The sequence below is a fragment of the Chelonia mydas genome, chromosome 1 (assembly GCF_015237465.2).
Source record: "Chelonia mydas isolate rCheMyd1 chromosome 1, rCheMyd1.pri.v2, whole genome shotgun sequence".
Lineage (NCBI taxonomy): Eukaryota > Metazoa > Chordata > Testudines > Cheloniidae > Chelonia > Chelonia mydas.
In genome coordinates, this window is record NC_057849.1 from 302,338,121 (window position 1) to 302,356,922 (window position 18,802).

Here is an 18,802-nt window from a genome sequence, read left to right on the forward strand (position 1 = left end):
TTGAGGCCATAATTCTGGCCGATCCATCAGCCACGTCCAAAGCTGAATGCAAAGATATCTTGGCCACCAGACAGCCCTCAGCTACAAAGGCTCTGAATTCCTCCCTGGGAATTATGGTCCAAATGGGAATAAAAATCCTGTATAGAAATAAAACAGTGTTTCTCTGAAGGCTTTGCCACAGGCGGCACTGAAGCCAGTGTACTCCAAAGAAACTTTGCAGCCTCTAGAAGTGCATCATTAATAGGGAGGGCCACCTCCTTGGAACAGGCAGCTGGAGAATATTCAGCAACTTTTGAGTATTCTCCTACAAGAACTCCACCTGGATGCCCAAAGTAGCAGCCACGTACTGCAAAAGGTCCTGATAGGCCCTGAAGTCATCATGCACTGAGGGGGAAGAAGAACCGGACACCAACACACCATCACAAGATGATGAAGAAGCAGCTAACTGTGCCAGGGGATGGGTCCTGCCCCTGACTTGTTGAACCCAGGACGCGTTACTCCAGCAGACACCATAGATTCTCATCCAATGCCTGAGTTTGTGACAGATCATCGGTTGCAGCCACTGGAGTGCAACCTCCAAGATGAAAGAACCTCCCACAGATTTCATAGAGGTCCCTGGGGATAAGGACAGGACATTAGTGACACTGGTGACCAGAAGGCTCTAGGCCAGGTGTCCCATCCATATTATGGGAAGATTGCAATCTTGGTATCAGTGCTGTTCTGAAAACAGTACTCTATGCAGATCAGGCGATGGAGAGCAAGAGGAAAACCCCAACCTGGATCCCAAGGAACCCTGGGTCTCTGAGGACAAGGGTGGGGCCAGGGGTGCAAAGGGTGCAAACAGCCAGCCCAACTCATCAGCCACTCAAGAGGGGAGAGATACTGGTGCTAACAATGGAAGTGGCATGGCTGGCACCAAATACACTATAGTTGCCTCCCATGCTGGGAGCAGTGTCAGTACTGAAGTCAGCCGCAGTGCTGGTGCAGCTTACGGGGCTGAGGTGGAAGACAGGGACTGCCGCCAAAGCAACATTGATTCCAAGAAGCGCACTGGTGCCATGCCCAGTGCCGGCCTCAACTCAGCAGTCTGTGGCAGGGAAAGATCAGGCTATGATGCTAAGAGACCCAAAGGTTCAGTGACATTCCCAGATGGTGCCAACAAGACAGCGGATGCCATAATCCTGGCAAAGTCCTGGACTAGAGGGGAGCCCAAAACCAATAGGCAGAGTAGATCCTTTGCCACTTTGCACACTGCCGGCATGCAGACAGCCGGTGCCGATATCAAGGTCCTCAGTACCAGACTCAACAGACACATCCAGATCAGAACCATAGTCAACAATACAGGCTCCCGCACATCCTTACATGGTATTGGGGAGCAGTTTGAAGGACTGATCCATTCCACATGCCGGCAATAGCACGGTGCCAGTTTGTATGTACTCTTCTTAGTGGAAGAAGAGGAGTCTCCACAAGACTTGGAGTGGTCCTGATTGGTCTTCTGAGACTTCTTCCTCAGCACACTCAAGGGGAGACACCAGCCCCAGATCGGGGTTCCATCACTCACTGAGCCCAAGGACAACGTCCAATCCAATGTGGGCCTCAGTGCTGAAACAGGTCCCATGGCCTGTTCGAGGAAGTGCTGCTTCAAACAAAGGTCTCTAGACACCTGAGTCCATGTTGTGAAATATTGGAAATTGAACACTGCTCTTTGGTGTGACCCTCACCCAAACAGAGCAAGCACCTCAAGTGGAGATCTCCCCCACCCCATGATGGACAGCGTTTGAACCCAGGTCAGGTCACCACCAGGGTCCTGTAATGTCCCGAGTCTTGAACGCAAGCCTAAGTCACTGCAGCAGGCTACCACATCCTGGCTCTACCCAATGGCTACTGAAATCAGGTGGGCTGAGAAGCTATAGCCCCAGCCAAGGCACAACCCATGGGAACTCTGACTGCAGGATCACCCAGCTCCACCGATTGGTATAACTATGCTATTTAAGCTAGGAGGAAGAATAAGAAATTTGCCTGAGCAACAAGGTGGTTTCCTGTTGTGGCTGCATTGGGCCCTGCTTGTGCCTGCCTCCTGCACCCAACCCTGTTCCTGCTCTCCTTATGGATCCTGCCTTACTCCCACCTTCACTCCTGTTCCCATACTGCTCCTGCTCCGTGCTTGATCCTTGCCTCTCCCCGTCCCTATGAATCGCTGCTAATCCTCAGTGACCAGTGCTGGCTTCAATCCCAGCCTCTGACTTCTGACCCTGACTCTGGCTTGACTCTTGGCTCTGGCATCTGACTTCAGCTCTAACTCCTGGTTCTCTCTCTTCCTTGACCCCTGGCTCTGCTAACTGGCAGTTGACTCTGGTGCTCACCCTTGACTTAGCTCCCCAACCTAGACCTGAATCCTGCTCCACCCACTAGACCTGAATCCTGCTCTGACTGCTAGGCCAGACTGCCTATATACTGGTCCATAACTGGTCCTAACTAAAACTAACACTAAGAAGGGTACTAACTATATAACTGTATACAAAGAGAACTCTCAGCCAGTGAGAATGGACTGTGAGGTGAAAACCACACAGAGCTCTGACTCCAGCCTCAGGCAGTGAAAAGGAACGGGGGCAGGGGGCGGTGCCACCTCATATAGCCAGGGGAGGGGCTATGGCCACAAGATGCGAGCGCTGCCCCTTCAGGAACTGCTAGGCAAAGTTCTCTGGCTCTGATCCGCTGGTCACATGCACACCTATACGAAATACATTGCTGCATCTACTTGAAGAACTGCATGTAGTATTCAGGGTATAGGTGTACCATGGATTTATATAGTGGCATAGTCTATAGAAGAACATATAGTCTAAATACACTAGAACAGGTTTGCATGCTTAGTTATACCTAACGCAGACACAGTTTATTCTGTCAGAAAAGAGTGCTTTTTCCAATATAGCTTATACCAGTCCCCAAAGTAAAATAAACAATATAGGGAAAAGTACCTTTATGCTGGTATAAATGTGTCTACACCAGGGTTTTTGCTAGTATAAAAAAATGGCCAAAAAAACCCCTAACCCAATACACACCTTACCCAACTTTACTATAACCAGCACAAATTTCTAGTGAAGACCTGGCCTAATTTATTCAAAGGAATTCACAGAGAAGAGTACTGCAGTTCCAGACCCTTTCACTCCATAACTTTTTGAGATAAAAACATCTCTTATGCAATTATTATTCATTAAAATGTGGTACTACATTTCTCATTTCTAGCAATCGTTTTCCTAACGAGAAACTAATGGAGAGCCAAATGTAAATTATGCTGGAGAATAGAATTTGAAGAAAAAAAACTGTGATATTAATGGAAGATGATCTAGAAAACTTCGTGGACAAGCTTGGAATCTAATGCACCAGTAACCTCAGAAAAGGAAACTGTTAAGAGCTATGATATAGCTTAGACATGCCCTTGATTTTTACGGTAGCATACAGAATTTATTAAGAATGGTTTATCAGATGTTCCTTCATACACAAAGCAGAGACACTGGAGCAGAAAATTCTGTCAGAGGGTATGCCTACACGGCAATAAGTCCCAAAGCTGGCCCAGGTCAGTTGGCTCAGGTTGTAGGGCTAAAAATCTGCAGTGTATACGGGCTGGAGCCTGGGTTCTGAGGCCCTGTGGGAGAAGGGTCCCAAGGAATGGGCTCCAGCCCGAGCCCAAACACTTACACTGCAGTCTTATAGCCCCACAGCCCGAACCCCATAACCCCAAGTAAGCTGACCTGGGTCAGCCACAGGTCTTTTATAACAGTGGATATGTACCCTGCGTTGCACATCAACAACACAATTTCAAAATGGGAAAGAATTCTTTTTGAGTATGACAGCAATCCTTTTTTGTTATGTTAGTTCCAAAAGAATTCTCTCTGTATTCCTAATGTTTTAAAGGATCAGAAATACGCTTTGTTTTTAAAATAGAAATTTATTTACTAATGTATTAAAAACAGAGCTGCTTGGTTTATAGTTACTCTGTCCTCATTTCACACATCAATAAATGATATCTGTACTTTATGCTGTTTAGTTAAAGCAGAAATTATGTAAAAGCAGCTATTTTAGGCTGAAACAGGGTTGGATTTAAAAAAAAAACAAAACAACAGATCTGTTCAAATGTGGTACTTTCCTTTAACCCAGCACAGCTAGTACTGCAGAGATAAATAGTTCATGGGTTTGTAAGAGTTAAACCTTATTTCATTCATACGCAATCCTTAATTCACGGAACAGCAATCTGCACATAAAATACCATCAGCAATTAGTGTTTGTACAATACTAAAGTGGATAATAATCTTAAAAAGTTAGTAGCTGTGATACCTTCTTTTGTCTGTTTTCAGCAGCAGCCAATTGAGCTGACATTCTCTCTTGCATTTTTCTGCAGTGAGACATGACAGCTTCTAAAATGGAGAGGGGGTTGGTACAGATGGACTTCTTTTCTTTACCACCAGCACCTGCCTCATAGTCTCTCTGCAGAGCCAGAAATGGGTCACTAAGATTAAACCTCCCATACCGTTCCTGGATAAAAACCTCCTTCCGCCGCGCCTAAAATATAAACAGATAAACAAAAACAGTAATTAATGGATTTTTCAGAGTACATCCATACACACAACAGCTGTAAACCTAAAGGAGAAGGACAATAAATACTTACAGTTGTAAAAAATATTCTGTATGAGCACATTTATTCATAATTTATATCTAAATAGAAGTGGTCAGATATATTACGCACAGAGATTTGATTTTATTTTATCAAAGTAGTGTATCATGTAAGCAAACAAAGTCTTCTCCTTTTGACTACAGAAATTTAAATTCTCTGGAATGGTTTCAGGAATACCATAGAAGGAAGAACCTATAAAGTTGCTGATTTGCACAGAAGAAAAGAAGGGAAAAGGAAAAAAAACCCTTTATTTCTTTTATTGTAGAATGATTTTAAATTTCAGTTTACAAAAAGAATGACACTCAGGTATGTCTACATAGCAAAGAAAAACCTGCAGCTGGCCCACACCACTCCACTCTGGCTCAGGCTGTGGTCTGTTTCACTGCTGTGTAGACTTCCAGGTTCGGGTTGGAGGGTCCCAGAGCTCTAGCTCAGTCATAGCTGAATACAATGCAGTAACAGCAGCACATGGATCTCAAACAAAACCAGAAATTTGGGTGGACTGCCTAAAAGCCAATATCCACCTCTAGTGACCTTTATCAGCAACCTTTCCCACTGAATTTGTGAATTGAGGTTTCACAGGATTGGACATGTGGATGTGCGAAAGATGGCATGATAACAGGCAAAGGTGGGAGCCCATCCCCATCTGGAGAAGAGATGTTGAAAGATTTTGTAGCCCCACCTTATTCTGAAAAAGCTGGTATGTACAGAAATAGGCACAAAGGGTATGTCTATGCTGTGATGTGGGCAGTGTAGACATGCTTTATCACCGGGAGAGTTCTCCCGACGATAAAAAAACCCCACCCCGAACGAGTGGTAGTAGCTTTATCGCTGGGAGCCCGGCTCCCAGTGATAAAGTGCTGTCCATACTGGCGCTTTTCAGTGCTAAAACTTTTGTCACTCAGGGGTGTTTTTTCACACCCCTGAACAACTAAAGTTTTAGTGCTGAAAGTGGCAGTGTAGACACAGCCTAAGTTTATAAGCACAATACCACTATGAGCCATTCACTGCTAGCAGGGAAGTGAACTTAAATGAAAGAAAACCTGACATTTGTCTGATAACGTGGCTCAGGAAAAGCTTTCACTATTTTACTCAAGATCCAAAGAAGACCTCAGACACAAGGGAATGTATGGCTGGAGGTTGAAAAGCATCAGGCCTCCTAAGTATCTGAAGAGAGGTTGTAAAGATACTAGTCTGCTTGAGTGTAGTCCCTGAACGTGCAAAATATTTGTCAAATAGACCTAGGAGAAGTTAAGGTAGACTTTGAGTTAGACAGCGATAACAAAGGAAGTAGTACATATGTGAGGACAAAGGGAGCTCAGTTACAAACCTTTTCTGTTTGATACTTTTCTGTTTGATACTGTGTTCCCTCCAGTGGGGATCTCTGATAAGTCAGGAAAATCAGACCATCTGCTCAGACACACCAGGCCTGCAAAGCCTTATTCTTCAGAAGCCACATTTGTCAGGAAGAGGATTCCTTGGTTGGAATGGAGAAAGATGCCCTCGTTTTCAGTGATTATCCAAGAGCAGATTTTTAGACTGATGAAAAAATAAGAACTCTTGGCCAATTAATAAGATCCCATTACAATGTGGGTCCTATTTGAATGCTTGTATTTTTAATCTCTTGAGGTTTGCCTTTGCTACCATAAGTACTGGTAGAAAGACGTATCTGAGCCTCTTCACAGAGGACAGGGAAGTTATGCCTTGCAAATATGATCTCCTGTGGGATGCCAGAAGAAGACTGGAAACAGGGCAAGATTTGGTCTGCATGATAACGTTTTCCCTCTGCTTAGGCACATAGCAAGTAAGAATGTCAAGAACCATTTGGCCTGATTACTTGTTTGAAGTAGGATCACCCTTCAGGCCACCATAGGTCTGTAAGTTGTTCAGTACTGTTGGTTTCTAGTATGAAGAGGCGTAGGACCTGTATGAAAAAAACCAAATCCTCTGAGTAAGAATACCCCTCATCCTCATAAAGGAGTGGTTTTGGACCACTGCAGAAACATACTAAGCATCAGATCTGCTGTTACTAAGCAGAAGCCATCACTCCGTAGGCTAGCTGCTTCACTCATTAAAGCATCAATTTCAACTGTTCCACTAATGTATCTGGGGTTCAATAAAAAGATAATTGTCACAGAGGCTGCCGAGGACATCAGAATCAAGGTTAAGCTCTTCATATACAAATGCAAATGGCTCTTCAGGCAAGAGATGACCTAAATGCAACAGCATTTTGTCAATGTTGAGATTGCTAAGGATTACTAAATACTTAAAACATCAAAACTGATCTACTGCTCAGTTTCCCCATTGGTGCTCTGCACTTGCAGTCCAGATGCAATGGCTGAACTAGGGTGCACCTGCGAGCAGCCAGAGATTAATACAGGGCCTCCCATCTGTGCTTTATGCACACACCCAGGATATGTCAGTGACCAGAGCTCAACATAGGAACTCCATTGGTGCTCCCAGCAAGGAGTTTTGGATACATCAGCAGATGGTTGGAACTGGATGCAAGGACTCCAGCAGCCCTTTCTGCCAGCAGCATGTCAGTATGTCACTCAGCAAATTTGATGCAGAGGCTCCCACTGTATCTATGAGATGGCACTCTATGCCAGAAGCTCCATGCTTGTTGCATGCTTGTTCCATACTCCTGGAATCTGGCCAGTATGCCATAAAGACCTGGAAATATATAAGTAATTCAAAGCAAGAAGTTTCAAATGAAGACAACAACAATCACAATGAAACTCCAAGGTAAAATGCTAACACTGATACAACAGTGTCAAAAAGCACTGAGGGAACAGTGCCAAAATGCCAAGGCAAATTCAACAAAGGACTGGAGACTGGAATCCTGAAGTGCATGGAGAGTTCCACCTTTCCCAGGCTAGGAAACTAAGACCAAGGAGTGGCCTGCACAGATAGCATTCGTACAGAAATATTTTTAAATGCATTTTTCAGGGTTTTTTTTTTTTTAAATACACACTACTTTGTAGGTTTCTAGAAATCATCTGCCAGATTCAGTGGAAAAAGCAGATCAACTTCCAAGAAATTATCTGTTTCCCTGCATTTAGAAAAAGTTAAATGTGTGTTAGGCAGAAAGTATATTAAATACAATTTGTCATTTTATAGACTGTAATGAGATAGACTCCACTGTTCCATTTTTCAGGCCAATATTTAAAAGCTAATAACTGCCCTTTTTCTTATTATCAAAATGAAAGATGACTTAAATCAGTACACTTTACTTTAACAATTACCCCCAAAAATTGCTAATTAGCTCTTTTGCTCCAGAAGTGTTTTCTTTTTCATTACAAGGATAGCTTTTGCTGGCTTCTAAACAAGTGCAGCTTTGTGACTCACAGACACCTGGTGTTTCTAAATCCTGAAACCTTTATCACTTCGGGAGCATGCTATCTCTTACACACTAAACAATTTACTGTACAGACAGCACAAATAGCACAATACATTGAAAGGTCACTATTTATAACTATACATGATTTATATTTAGCTTTACACAGTTGAAATTTTTAGCAGTTTAAGAAGTAATTAGCATTTGACTGGTATGATAAAACATTTTCATGTTAAAATATAGCATGTCTACGGACAGACCAGTCATACATAGAATGTATACTTCTCCCACTGAAAGTATCAGACTTGTACACAGACTCTCCACTGCACCAACATCCATGTATTATAATTTATCTAATAAATTCTTGAGTTGCCAAGAACTGCCTTCAAAATAAGGCTCCAAATTCTAAGTAAGTGCTAGTTGGAAGTTTTGCACTGCAGGTAACTATGGAATTTTACTAAATGCTGACTAGTCATGGTGTATTTGTTTGAGATTATCAGCTTCCAACAATTACACTGTCAACACAGACTCACTATGGAAGAGAAGCTGACAGCATAACCTCAGCATAAAACATTCCTCAGATCTATAACAGTAATTTAGCCAAATGCTGAATTTCTGGGCTACCTGAATAAACTAATATGTTCAGTGTTTACAATACTGCTCCATTCACAACCTTTAGAAAGGCATGAGAAGCTAGTGAGTAGGAGTACAAAGAGCATCCGCAGATGAATTATATACTGGCTCTGCTTCTCATGCCCATGGAAGCACAAATCATAAAACCTTTGCTATCTCTAGTTCTCTCTCTATACTGTGAGCCTCAAGTCATCAAATCTAGCGTTGCCAATGTCAAGAAGTCGATTTTTATGCCGTTCATCTTTTGCAGAATGTACAGTCCTAACTTCACTTGAATACTCACTTCCTTACAGCATTATTTGCATTATTTTATGGTCGCACTAGTACAAAATTATCAATTTCTTATACAATGAATTTAAAAATGTTTGTACATATCAAATTTTAATTTGTGATTATTGCTCTACAATTAACTACTGTTAAATTCGTTGTATAATTTAAAACCTGAAGTTATAAAATTCATCCTTCACTATGGGAAGTATGGTTATGACTAGGGCCCTAAAAAAAATTGCAGATTACGTTTTAAAAATGTGCAGCAGTGTGAGCGGTAAAATATCAGTTTCCACAGGATATGCACAGAATGCAGTCAGCAAAAGGTCACCGCTGCATTCCTATGCATAAAACTGGCCGCCAAGCTCTCCTGCCCCCATTTTCCTCCCAAACTGCTGCAATTTAATATGGTGGCTTCCTACTCTTTCCTCCGTCGCTCCTGTTCTCCCACTCCGTGCCTGCCCACCTGCTACGCTGGCTCACTGCTGTGGACTTTGTGGTCAGCTTTAGGCGAGGTACTTGGAACATGAGCAGCAACTACTTCAGTGGAGAGGTTGAATTGCACATTGGCCACCAAATCGCCCCCAAGCTGCTGCGATTTTTCCAACAGCAGGTAGGCGAAAGCAGGCATCCATGTGCATCAGTATCATGCTCAGTGGAAAAATCAGCACCACTTTGGCTGAGGACTCAGCAACCAGCAAGCACTTCCACCCCCCTGCTGAAGCCACAGCTCCTCATGTTCCAAGTGGTGGCAGCACTGCCTTGTACAAAATGGGCTCCCAAGGCTGCAGTATATGATCCAGCTTGGTGGGCAGACAGATGGGCACTGAGTGGGAGAAAGGAAGAGAGAAAAGGAAAACACTCTGCAGTCACCAGAGTAAATCAAAGCATTTGCGGGGTCGAGGGGGGACTTTGTGACGAGTTTTATGTGAGGCAGTGCCGCTGCTGCTTAGAACTGCTACTCTGACATGACACTACCGTGTGCTATGAGCCGTACCAAGCATGAGACTTCCACGTGCGGATACCGGCTTCCTCCTCCCTTCTGTCGGGAAAATCACAGTGTTGGGCTAATGTCACATTTTCCACACATTCCGTGAAAACATGGTTTTCTGAGGGCCCTTGCTATAACACCGCCATATTTAAGGATTGGATGGGACCATATAAACAGTAAACTGTACTTTTGCGCACACAAACACACTAGCTTTTCACACCTAGACACATACATGGAAGGAGAAGGAGACGAGATTGACAAAGCAAGTAGTTAGAGACGTGAAAAGATTTCCACAGGAAGAGGTATAGAAAAGTTTGACGCTATTTAGTTGAGAGAGAAAAAGAATAAGGGATATTATATAAGTATGCAAAATGATGAATGGTATATAGAAGTTAAATCAAATGCTCTTATTTACCCTCTCTCAGAATACATGAAAAAGGGGATAGCCAATCAAACTGAAAAGGAAACAAATTTAAAACCGATTAAAGAAAACCCTTTTTTTTTTAATTTTTAAAACATATTATATACTAACCAATGGAACACACTCCCATAAAATATAATTGACAGCAAGAGCTTAGTTGGCTTTAAAACAGTATTAGACATTTATGTAAATAAAATAACCAACAGTTACATTTTATAGAACTTAAAATAATAAATTAGATTATAAACACTCACACTTCAAATACATAAACCAGCCACCAATTGATGGGACTAGGAGGAAACTTTCTTTATGGGCTACTTGTTCCACAATTGTCTATTGGGACACAGATGGATCACTGGTCTAATTTGATACAGTAATTCGTATGTTCCCAGAAGAAAGGTCAAGCACCTGGAGGGCCTGTTAGGGTATGCTGGAGGCAAGCCAAGTACAGTAATCTTTGAGGCCAACAGACTTTGGTAGGCCTACCAGCTTCTCTAAAAAGATTACCAGAGGTCACACTCAACTCCAGCATAGGGCTCTGATACAGGTCAGTCCTTCCAACCCCACAACTGGGTTTTCCTGGTGGTTACAAGTCCATATCAGCCTTTAGATCAGGAACCTGACCAAAGGCTCCAAGTCAATTTAAGCTCAGGCTATTTATCCAAAAGTCCTTTCTTTGTCTCTTGATCTCTGGAGAATGCAGTTTGACCAAGAATATGCAAGCCTCCCCAGGAAGTAATTTCTCTCTAGAGGTGTTATAACCTGAGTAATTGGTTTTAATCATCCCCTACTGTTTTCACTTCCTGGAGGAGCTGTGGTAACCTTCTCCCCCCATGGAGTGTATATGTAACCTAAATGCTTAATAGGGAGATATCTCTTTAACCAAAAGGTTACACATTCAATCCCTGGCCCACAATGACATATAAACCATTCATACACTTAATACAATATGATAAAAAGATGGGAGGGGAGGGATAGCTCAGTGGTTTGAGCATTGGCCTGCTAAACCCAGGCCAATCCTTGAGGGGGCTGTTTGGGATCTGGGGCAAAAATTGGGGACTGGTCCTGCTTTGAGCTGGGGGTTGGACTAGATGACCTCCTGAGGTCCCTTCCAAACCTGATATTCTATGATTCTAAGTTGCCCTATTTGTCACACAAGGTTACCAGTAAAGATCCTGTGAGAGCATAGGAAGGAGGTAGAATCTTGGGAGATATATCCTAGGAATAAGAAAGTTGCAGGGAATGCCGAGGGTACCTTCAGAGGGATGGGTATTGCTGTATACAGTCTCTAAAAGACAGATGAAAGACAGAGGTTTGTGCTGACAGGTTGGAGATGCCAGCAGAGATGGTACAGCTTCACTCTTATTTCATTTACCTACACCAATAGACAAACCACAGACTCTGCTTTCCAAATTCATATTTAATTGACATCTGAATAATCCCAGAGGACGCAGTAAATCAAAATTTAACTTGTAAATCAACATTCCTATGCTGTTTTGAGGCAAATCCCAATCTTTGAAACAGATTACAGCGAAGAGAAGGGAAAGAACTAAACATCTATTTTTTAAATACTTCTGGGAAAGAATCCTACCCAACAAGTCTTTCAGAGTAATAGAAGACATTATTAAAGTTGGTGTATATTATTTTGGAAGGGCACTGGCTGAGGTATTTCATTACTTAGAGATAACAAAAGAATTTTCATGGGTATTAATATAGATGAGTTATTAATGTTAATGGTAAAGAACTGCAAACACTTTTTCTGAAATAATTTAAGTGATTTAATAAGATTCTGAGACAGGAAGACAATTCACTGAGTGTAATTTTTTAATTCTCATAACTAGTTTAACTTGTGTGAAAGTAGAATGAATTATATTGAAATTATAATTCATTAAAGAAATGCTGCTCGAAGAGTTTGTTGAAATATAGTTGTCAGGAAGAGAAACATTAAGGAGTGTGAGACAATGGGTCCTCAAACTAATTAACTTAGAGCTCCTGCTGAGCTAGGAGATTGGTAAACGTTAGTATGCAAATAAGATATGTATGTATATTTGTCAGTTTCTGCTTCCTTTCGTCTCCTATGTTAAATTGGCTTTGGCTTATCTGTATAAACAAGTTAGCTTGAGCTTTTGCAGAAGGCTCACATATATCTGGGTGCATCGGCAAAGCGCTTTGCTAATAAACAGAGTGGTCTGACAAATTCAATGAGTCTTGAATCTGACTTTGACAATTTGGAGGTCCCACCGAGATGGCAACCATCTTCACTGGGGCCGTGTGACTCCTGACCATTCTTAGGACGGCCGTGGCAAGCCGGCACCTGGGCATTTGGCCCAAGCGGTCCTCCACCAGAACGGAAGGGTACATGACCACAGTGAAGTCTACGCCATCGAACCTGTTGGTTCCCACTCTGTTCTGGTAGGGATCCCAGGATCTGACAACAGGAATCTGGTCAGGTAATTATTTCTGTGTTTTGTCCAGACTGAGGACTGTCTCATCTCTGTGTCTATCCGTCCTCCCTGTGGTGTGTTTGAGTCTGGGCGCCGTCTCCGTCCCGGGATCGGCTGACCAAAGGGTTCCTGTCCCCACAGTCTGAGTGAGTGAAATCTGCACAGTCGCAGCCGCACCAAGCCTTGGGTAAAACCCTTGGTGTGAAAGCAAGGGCAATCGAGGCAGTAGCCTGTGGGCTCCTTTTGTGTGTTGCACCAGGCATTGCTCTGACGAACCCGACTTTCCTTCTTGTGTGATTGGTGTGTAAAGTCCTCCTGTATGGGTAACCAGACGTCTAAGTCGGGACAGTTCCCTAAAGGAACACCGGCTCATTTTATGTATTTTAGGAAGGGTCCGGACTCCTGTAAATTTCTGGAAAAATGGTCTAGGCTAACTCAGGAGAATCCCAAAATTCAGTGGCCACTGTTAGGATCTTGGGACAAAAACCGAGTAGACATCTTAAAAGACAAACTCGGCCAACCTAAAACTACATTGGCAAAAGGAGAGGTTGACTGTTTCATGCAGTGGTGGGAAGAGGCAAATCATAGGTGGACAGAATCAAAACTTGCCTCTCTCAAGGATTCAAATGATAAGTTAAAAGCTTTATTAGAAGCCTCCTCTCCCACTGCCAGACCAAGCGCTCCCCTTTATCCCGTTCTCCGAGAAGATCAGGATCGATCCCATCCCCCCTCATACTCCCATCTCATTGTGGGAAAGGACGAAGAAAACCCCTTGTTAAATTCTGGGGATGACGATGAGGAAGATGCATTAATTGGCCTGGCATCCTTGCATCGGATCAATAGACGGTCATAACAACTCCCAGGGGTCTCCAGTTCAGACCAGTCCGGATCGTCCAATACCGCCCAGGCCCATTCCTCCGGTACCACTCAGACCCGTAAAAAAAACAACCCCCGTTCCCTTGAAACCCTCCAGTCTGCCTGACTCCTCCTTTTTTCCCTATACATACGAAGATAGCCTGGACACTGATTGGGCCCAACGCTTACATTCTGGCTCTAAACCTATCCAGGCTCCCCTCCGAATCCTGCATACTGGGGGCCAACAAGAGGGTCCCACTTGGAGCTATAAACCCTGGACTTGTACAGAGCTCCTTTCAATTGTAAAAGGCTTTCCAAAGCCCCTGGAAAATCCTACCACATTTGCAGAGGAATTTTTGTTAGTGTGCGACACCTATGAACCCTCTGCGGCAGACCTCCTGCAGCTGTGCAAGCTACTTGTAACCCCTAGCGAGCATGAAAAATGGTTCACAGCAGCCAATTGGCCCATCAGTGAGCGCCATTCAACTTTACCAGACACCGGTCCTGACGCTGAACACTGGAAAAAGTGTAAAGACTGAGCTAAAAACCTACATGAGGCCATCCCTCGAGTATGGACTCCAAAAACAAACTGGGCAGCCATACATTGCTGTAAACAGCGACAGGGAGAAAGTCCGGGTGACTATCGCACCCGACTGACTGATGTTTTTCTGCAACATTCTGGTATACAGCAAATGAAAATGGGAAGGGCGCCCTGGCTCATGCGTTTGCTAATGGCCTCCTACCTGCTATTGGCAGTATGCTAAAGCGAACAAGTGTTGGGTGGGAAACTGAAACCATGGATAAATTGCAATCAGTGGCAGAACACTGCCATCGCACTCTAAAGGGAAAGGAGGAACAATCTTCCCAAAAGCTAATGGCCCTGCAAATACAGCATTATTCAGGGCAAGGTAAACAGTACCGGGGAGGGGGACGTGGTCACGGAAGGGGCCGTGGAACTGGATTTTCGGGTTTTGGGGGTGTTTGTAATTACTGTAAACAACCCGGACACTGGCAAAACGAGTGTCCGCGCCGGCCTAGTAGCTCTGTAAACAACCAGCTAGACCCCCGTCGGCACAGCCCAACAGTCCCCAGACTTACTTTGTCCCACAGCAATGACGGAACACCAGGGAACCTCAGGAAATTTTAGCTCCTTTACTACCTCTCACTCCCATGGGTGAATGTGTTTTGACTATTAATGATCTTTCTCTCCCTTTCCTTGTTGATACGGGAGCTTCGCTCTCTGCAGTTCATACTGCCGACCTGCCTGAGGTTCCCCACTCCGAAAAAAAAACATATCCGCTGTGGGCATTACGGGAGTCCCAATCCCTTATCCCCTTTCAAAACCTCTACCAGTCCAGGTTGGTCCCCTTTCCGTGGACCATGCATTCTTCCTCTCGGATTCCACTCCGGTGAACCTTTTGGGTCGGGACCTGTTATGTAAACTTGGCTGTACCATCTACTGTTCCCCGGATGGTGTCTACTTACAAATCCCCCAGTCCTCTCTCAGTGATTCTGTAGCCTCCCTGCTGTCTGAAACTCCCCTTTCCACTCCAGTCCCCTGCTGCCCATTGGTTCCGTCCCTTGAACACCTAATTTCACAGGTCCCAGCCTCTCTGTGGCCAACCCACCTGTCTGAAGTGGGCCGTTTACATACTGACCCTGTCTGCATTATTGTTGATTCCTCTAAACCTCTGCCTCGCCTCTCTCAATACCCTTTAAACCCCGAAGCAGAGGCTGGAATTGCTCCAGTCATGACCGCCCTGCGGAATAAGGCATTATTATCCCCTGCTCTAGCCCCTGTAACACCCCTATCCTCCCAGTTCGAAAAGCTGATGGTAAATCGTGGCGGTTTGTTCAGGATCTTCGGGCCATTAACCGCATTGTCATACCTGCCTTTCCCGTTGTCCCTAACCCAGCGATGATTCTGGCTTCTATCCCACCAGATGCAACTCATTTTACTGCTGTTGATTTGTGCTCTGCTTTCTTTTCTGTCCCGGGTCACCCTGACTCCCAGTTCCTATTTGCCTTTTCTTACAAGGGGCAACAGTACACATGGACCACACTGCCCCAGGGGTATACTGAAAGCCCGTCATATTTTTCCCAAGCATTAGCCCGAGACCTTGCTGACCTTGTTTTCCCGTCCAGGTCCACACTAGTCCAATATGTAGATGATCTACTCCTCTGTTCCCCTTCATTGTCTGCCTCTGAAACTGACTCTTTAGTGCTCCTTACTGCCCTACCAAATAAGGGTCACAAAGCTTCTCGCTCTAAACTACAACTCTGTCAAGCTTCTGTCACATACCTTGGCTTTCTCCTCTCCCAGGGTTCCCGTGCACTTTCTCCCACCCGTGTCCAAGCTATCCTTAGCTTTCCCCAACCCCGCTCCCCACGCCATGTCTGGAATTTTGTAGGCATGGCTGGATTTTGCAGACAGTGGATTCCCCAATATGCCTCCCTTGCAAAACCTCTCCAGGAACTCACTTGATTCTCTGTGCCTGACCCCATGCCGTGGCCCCCTGAGGCCAATTCTGCCTTTGTTTCCCTCAAACAGTGTTTGGCTTCTGCCCCTGCCTTAGGGCTGCCTGACTATTCTAAGCCTTTTACCCTTTTCTGCCACGAACAATCTGGGTGCGCACTTGGAGTTCTCACTCAGATGCACGGAGAAAAGAACCGCCCAGTGGCTTATTTCTCTGCCACTTTAGACCCTGTTGCCCAAGGCTTACCCCCCGCCTGCATGCTGTGGCTGCTGCAGCGCGCCTAGTCGAAATGTCTGATTCCCTTGTTCTCCGCTCTCCTCTTACCCTCCTGGTCCTTCACTCTGTAGAAACTCTCCTGCTACAACGTAACACAGGCCACCTCTCCTCTTACGCCTTACCAGGTATGAACTTTTACTACTATCAGCTTCATATATCACCATAAAGTGTTATTCTCAGTTAAACCCTGCCACTCTCCTTCCTTTGTCTACTGACGGTGATCCCCATGACTGCCTTGCAACTGTCTCTGCTGTCACCGTCCCGCACTCTGACTTTTCTGATGTCTCTCTCCCTAACTCTGACCTTGTTTTATTTACTGATGGTTTCTGTTTTCGAGACGACCATGGTCGTCTCCTTGCAGGATACGCTGTAGTTTCACTCTCTGAAACCCTGGAAGCTGCGCCTTTACCTTCTGTAACCTCAGCACAAGTCACTGAATTAGTTGCCCTCACCCATGCCTGCTTTTTGGCGGAGGGACGCTCCGCCACCATTTACACTGGCTCCCGCTACGCTTTTGGGGTTGTATATGACTTTGGTACCCTCTGGCAAACTCGGGGTTTCCTTACCTCTGCCGGTACCGCTATTAAAAATGGGCCCTACATCGCTGCTCTCCTGTATGCAGTTTTACTTCCGTCTGCCCTAGCTATTGTTAAGTGCCCTGGCCACTCAATGGCAGATATTGACGTTGCTAAGGGTAATGCATTCGCTGACGCCTCTGCTAAACATGCTGCTGCCATAGAACCTTCCCCAGATGCATTTCTAGGTTCCCTTTCTGTTTCTATACCGCCGCCGTCCCTCACTGACCTCACCCTGCTCCAAGACTCTGCCTCAGAAACCGAGAAAGAATCCTGGGTTGCCCAAGGTTGCTCTCTACATCCCGATTCTCTTTGGCGCTCGCCTACTGGCACCTTTGTAGCCCCTTTTCACTCTACCCATCTCTGGCCGCCCTGCTACACGGTGTTTCGCATGTCGGAAAGGAGGGGATGGCCTCTGCTGTAACTAAGACAGGATGGTGGGCCCCCCATTTTAGCTCTTTTGCAGCCCGCCACTGTGCAGCCTGTACCATTTGCCAAAGTCATAATATTGGTAAACCTGTAAAAGTGGCCCAGGGGTTCCGGGGCCTGCCTCAAGCACCATTCTTGCATTGGCAACTTGATTTTGTACAAATGCCTAAGTGTCAACAGTATGAATTTATATTGGTTATGGTATGTTTATTCTCTGGTTGGACTGAAGCCTTTCCTTGTCGCAAGGCTGACTCACTGTCTGCTGCCAAATGTTTGTTAAATCATATTATGCCTGCCAAGGGAATTCCTGCTACTCTGTCCAGTGATCGGGGTACACATTTTACTGGACATCTTGTTCAACACCTGGACCGTATATTGCATATCAAACACCTGTTGCACTGTCCCTACCACCCACAGAGTGCAGGTGCAGTTGAAAGACGAAATGGTGTACTTAAGAATAAGCTTGCTAAAATTTGTAACTCTACAGGATTAAGCTGGCCAGTAGCCTTACCATTAGCCCTTATGGACATGAGATCCACTCCACCCCAAAGGCATAAATTAAGTCCCCTTGAAATTGTTATGGGACGCCCTATGCGAGCTATGACTACCATTACTCCCATTCCAGATTTGAACTTGACTCACAGTGCGCTCCTTCAGTATTGCAAGGGACTAATGCAAGCTGTAAGTCACTTCCATTCACAGGTTCAAGCCGCTTGGCCCACGGAACCCACCTCCGACGCTTGCCACAACCTCGACCCAGGTGATTGGGTGTACGTACGGTGCCCTCATCGAAAGCATGCCTTGGCGCCCCGGTGGAAGGGTCCTCATCAGGTACTGCTTACTACACAGACAGCTGTTAAACTATCTGGCATCGCAGCGTGGATACATGCTTCACAGTGTAAGAAGGCACCATCCCCAGAGAACCAATCATCACCTCAGGACAATGCAGAGTCAATTTTGACTCCAGAAGAAGATGTAGAAGAACAGTCTGCAATACCTTACAATCTACACTCTCGTAAGGGTTGCCAGAAGCAGACGACGAACAAAAAAAAGCAGTAGCAAGCCTAGCGCCTACTGCCTGGTGGGCATAAAACCGTGACTGCAGTTCCCTCAGTTGAGGTTGTCAGAACCAGAAAAGCCTTGCCTCCAACATGCGCCTCTGCCTGTTCCTCGGCTGCTGGTATCTTAAGGTCTGGGGAGACCACGATGACAATTCTTTTATCCAGCAGCAGGTGTGGATAGCTCAGACCCTTAATATTTCTAATTGCTGGGTCTGCAGCCACATCCCAGCCCACTCTCAAACTGGTGTTCCTGTCCTGGCTATCCCACTCAAGTCCCCAGAACTCACTGGAGGGCCTCGTCCGTTTAACAAAATATGGAACAGCAATGACACTTGGGAAGTGGTGGGAATAAATGCATCTAAATGGA

General features: G+C 45.0%; 1 protein-coding gene across 1 annotated transcript in view; it reads right to left on the reverse strand.

Annotated features, from left to right (window-relative positions):
- CTTNBP2 (cortactin binding protein 2) overlaps window positions 1-18,802 on the reverse strand; it is a 197,079-nt gene that overhangs the window by 124,233 nt on the left and 54,044 nt on the right. The window contains 1 exon segment of the mRNA XM_037888921.2: window positions 4,333-4,557. Coding sequence (XP_037744849.1) covers window positions 4,333-4,557 — 225 coding nt within the window.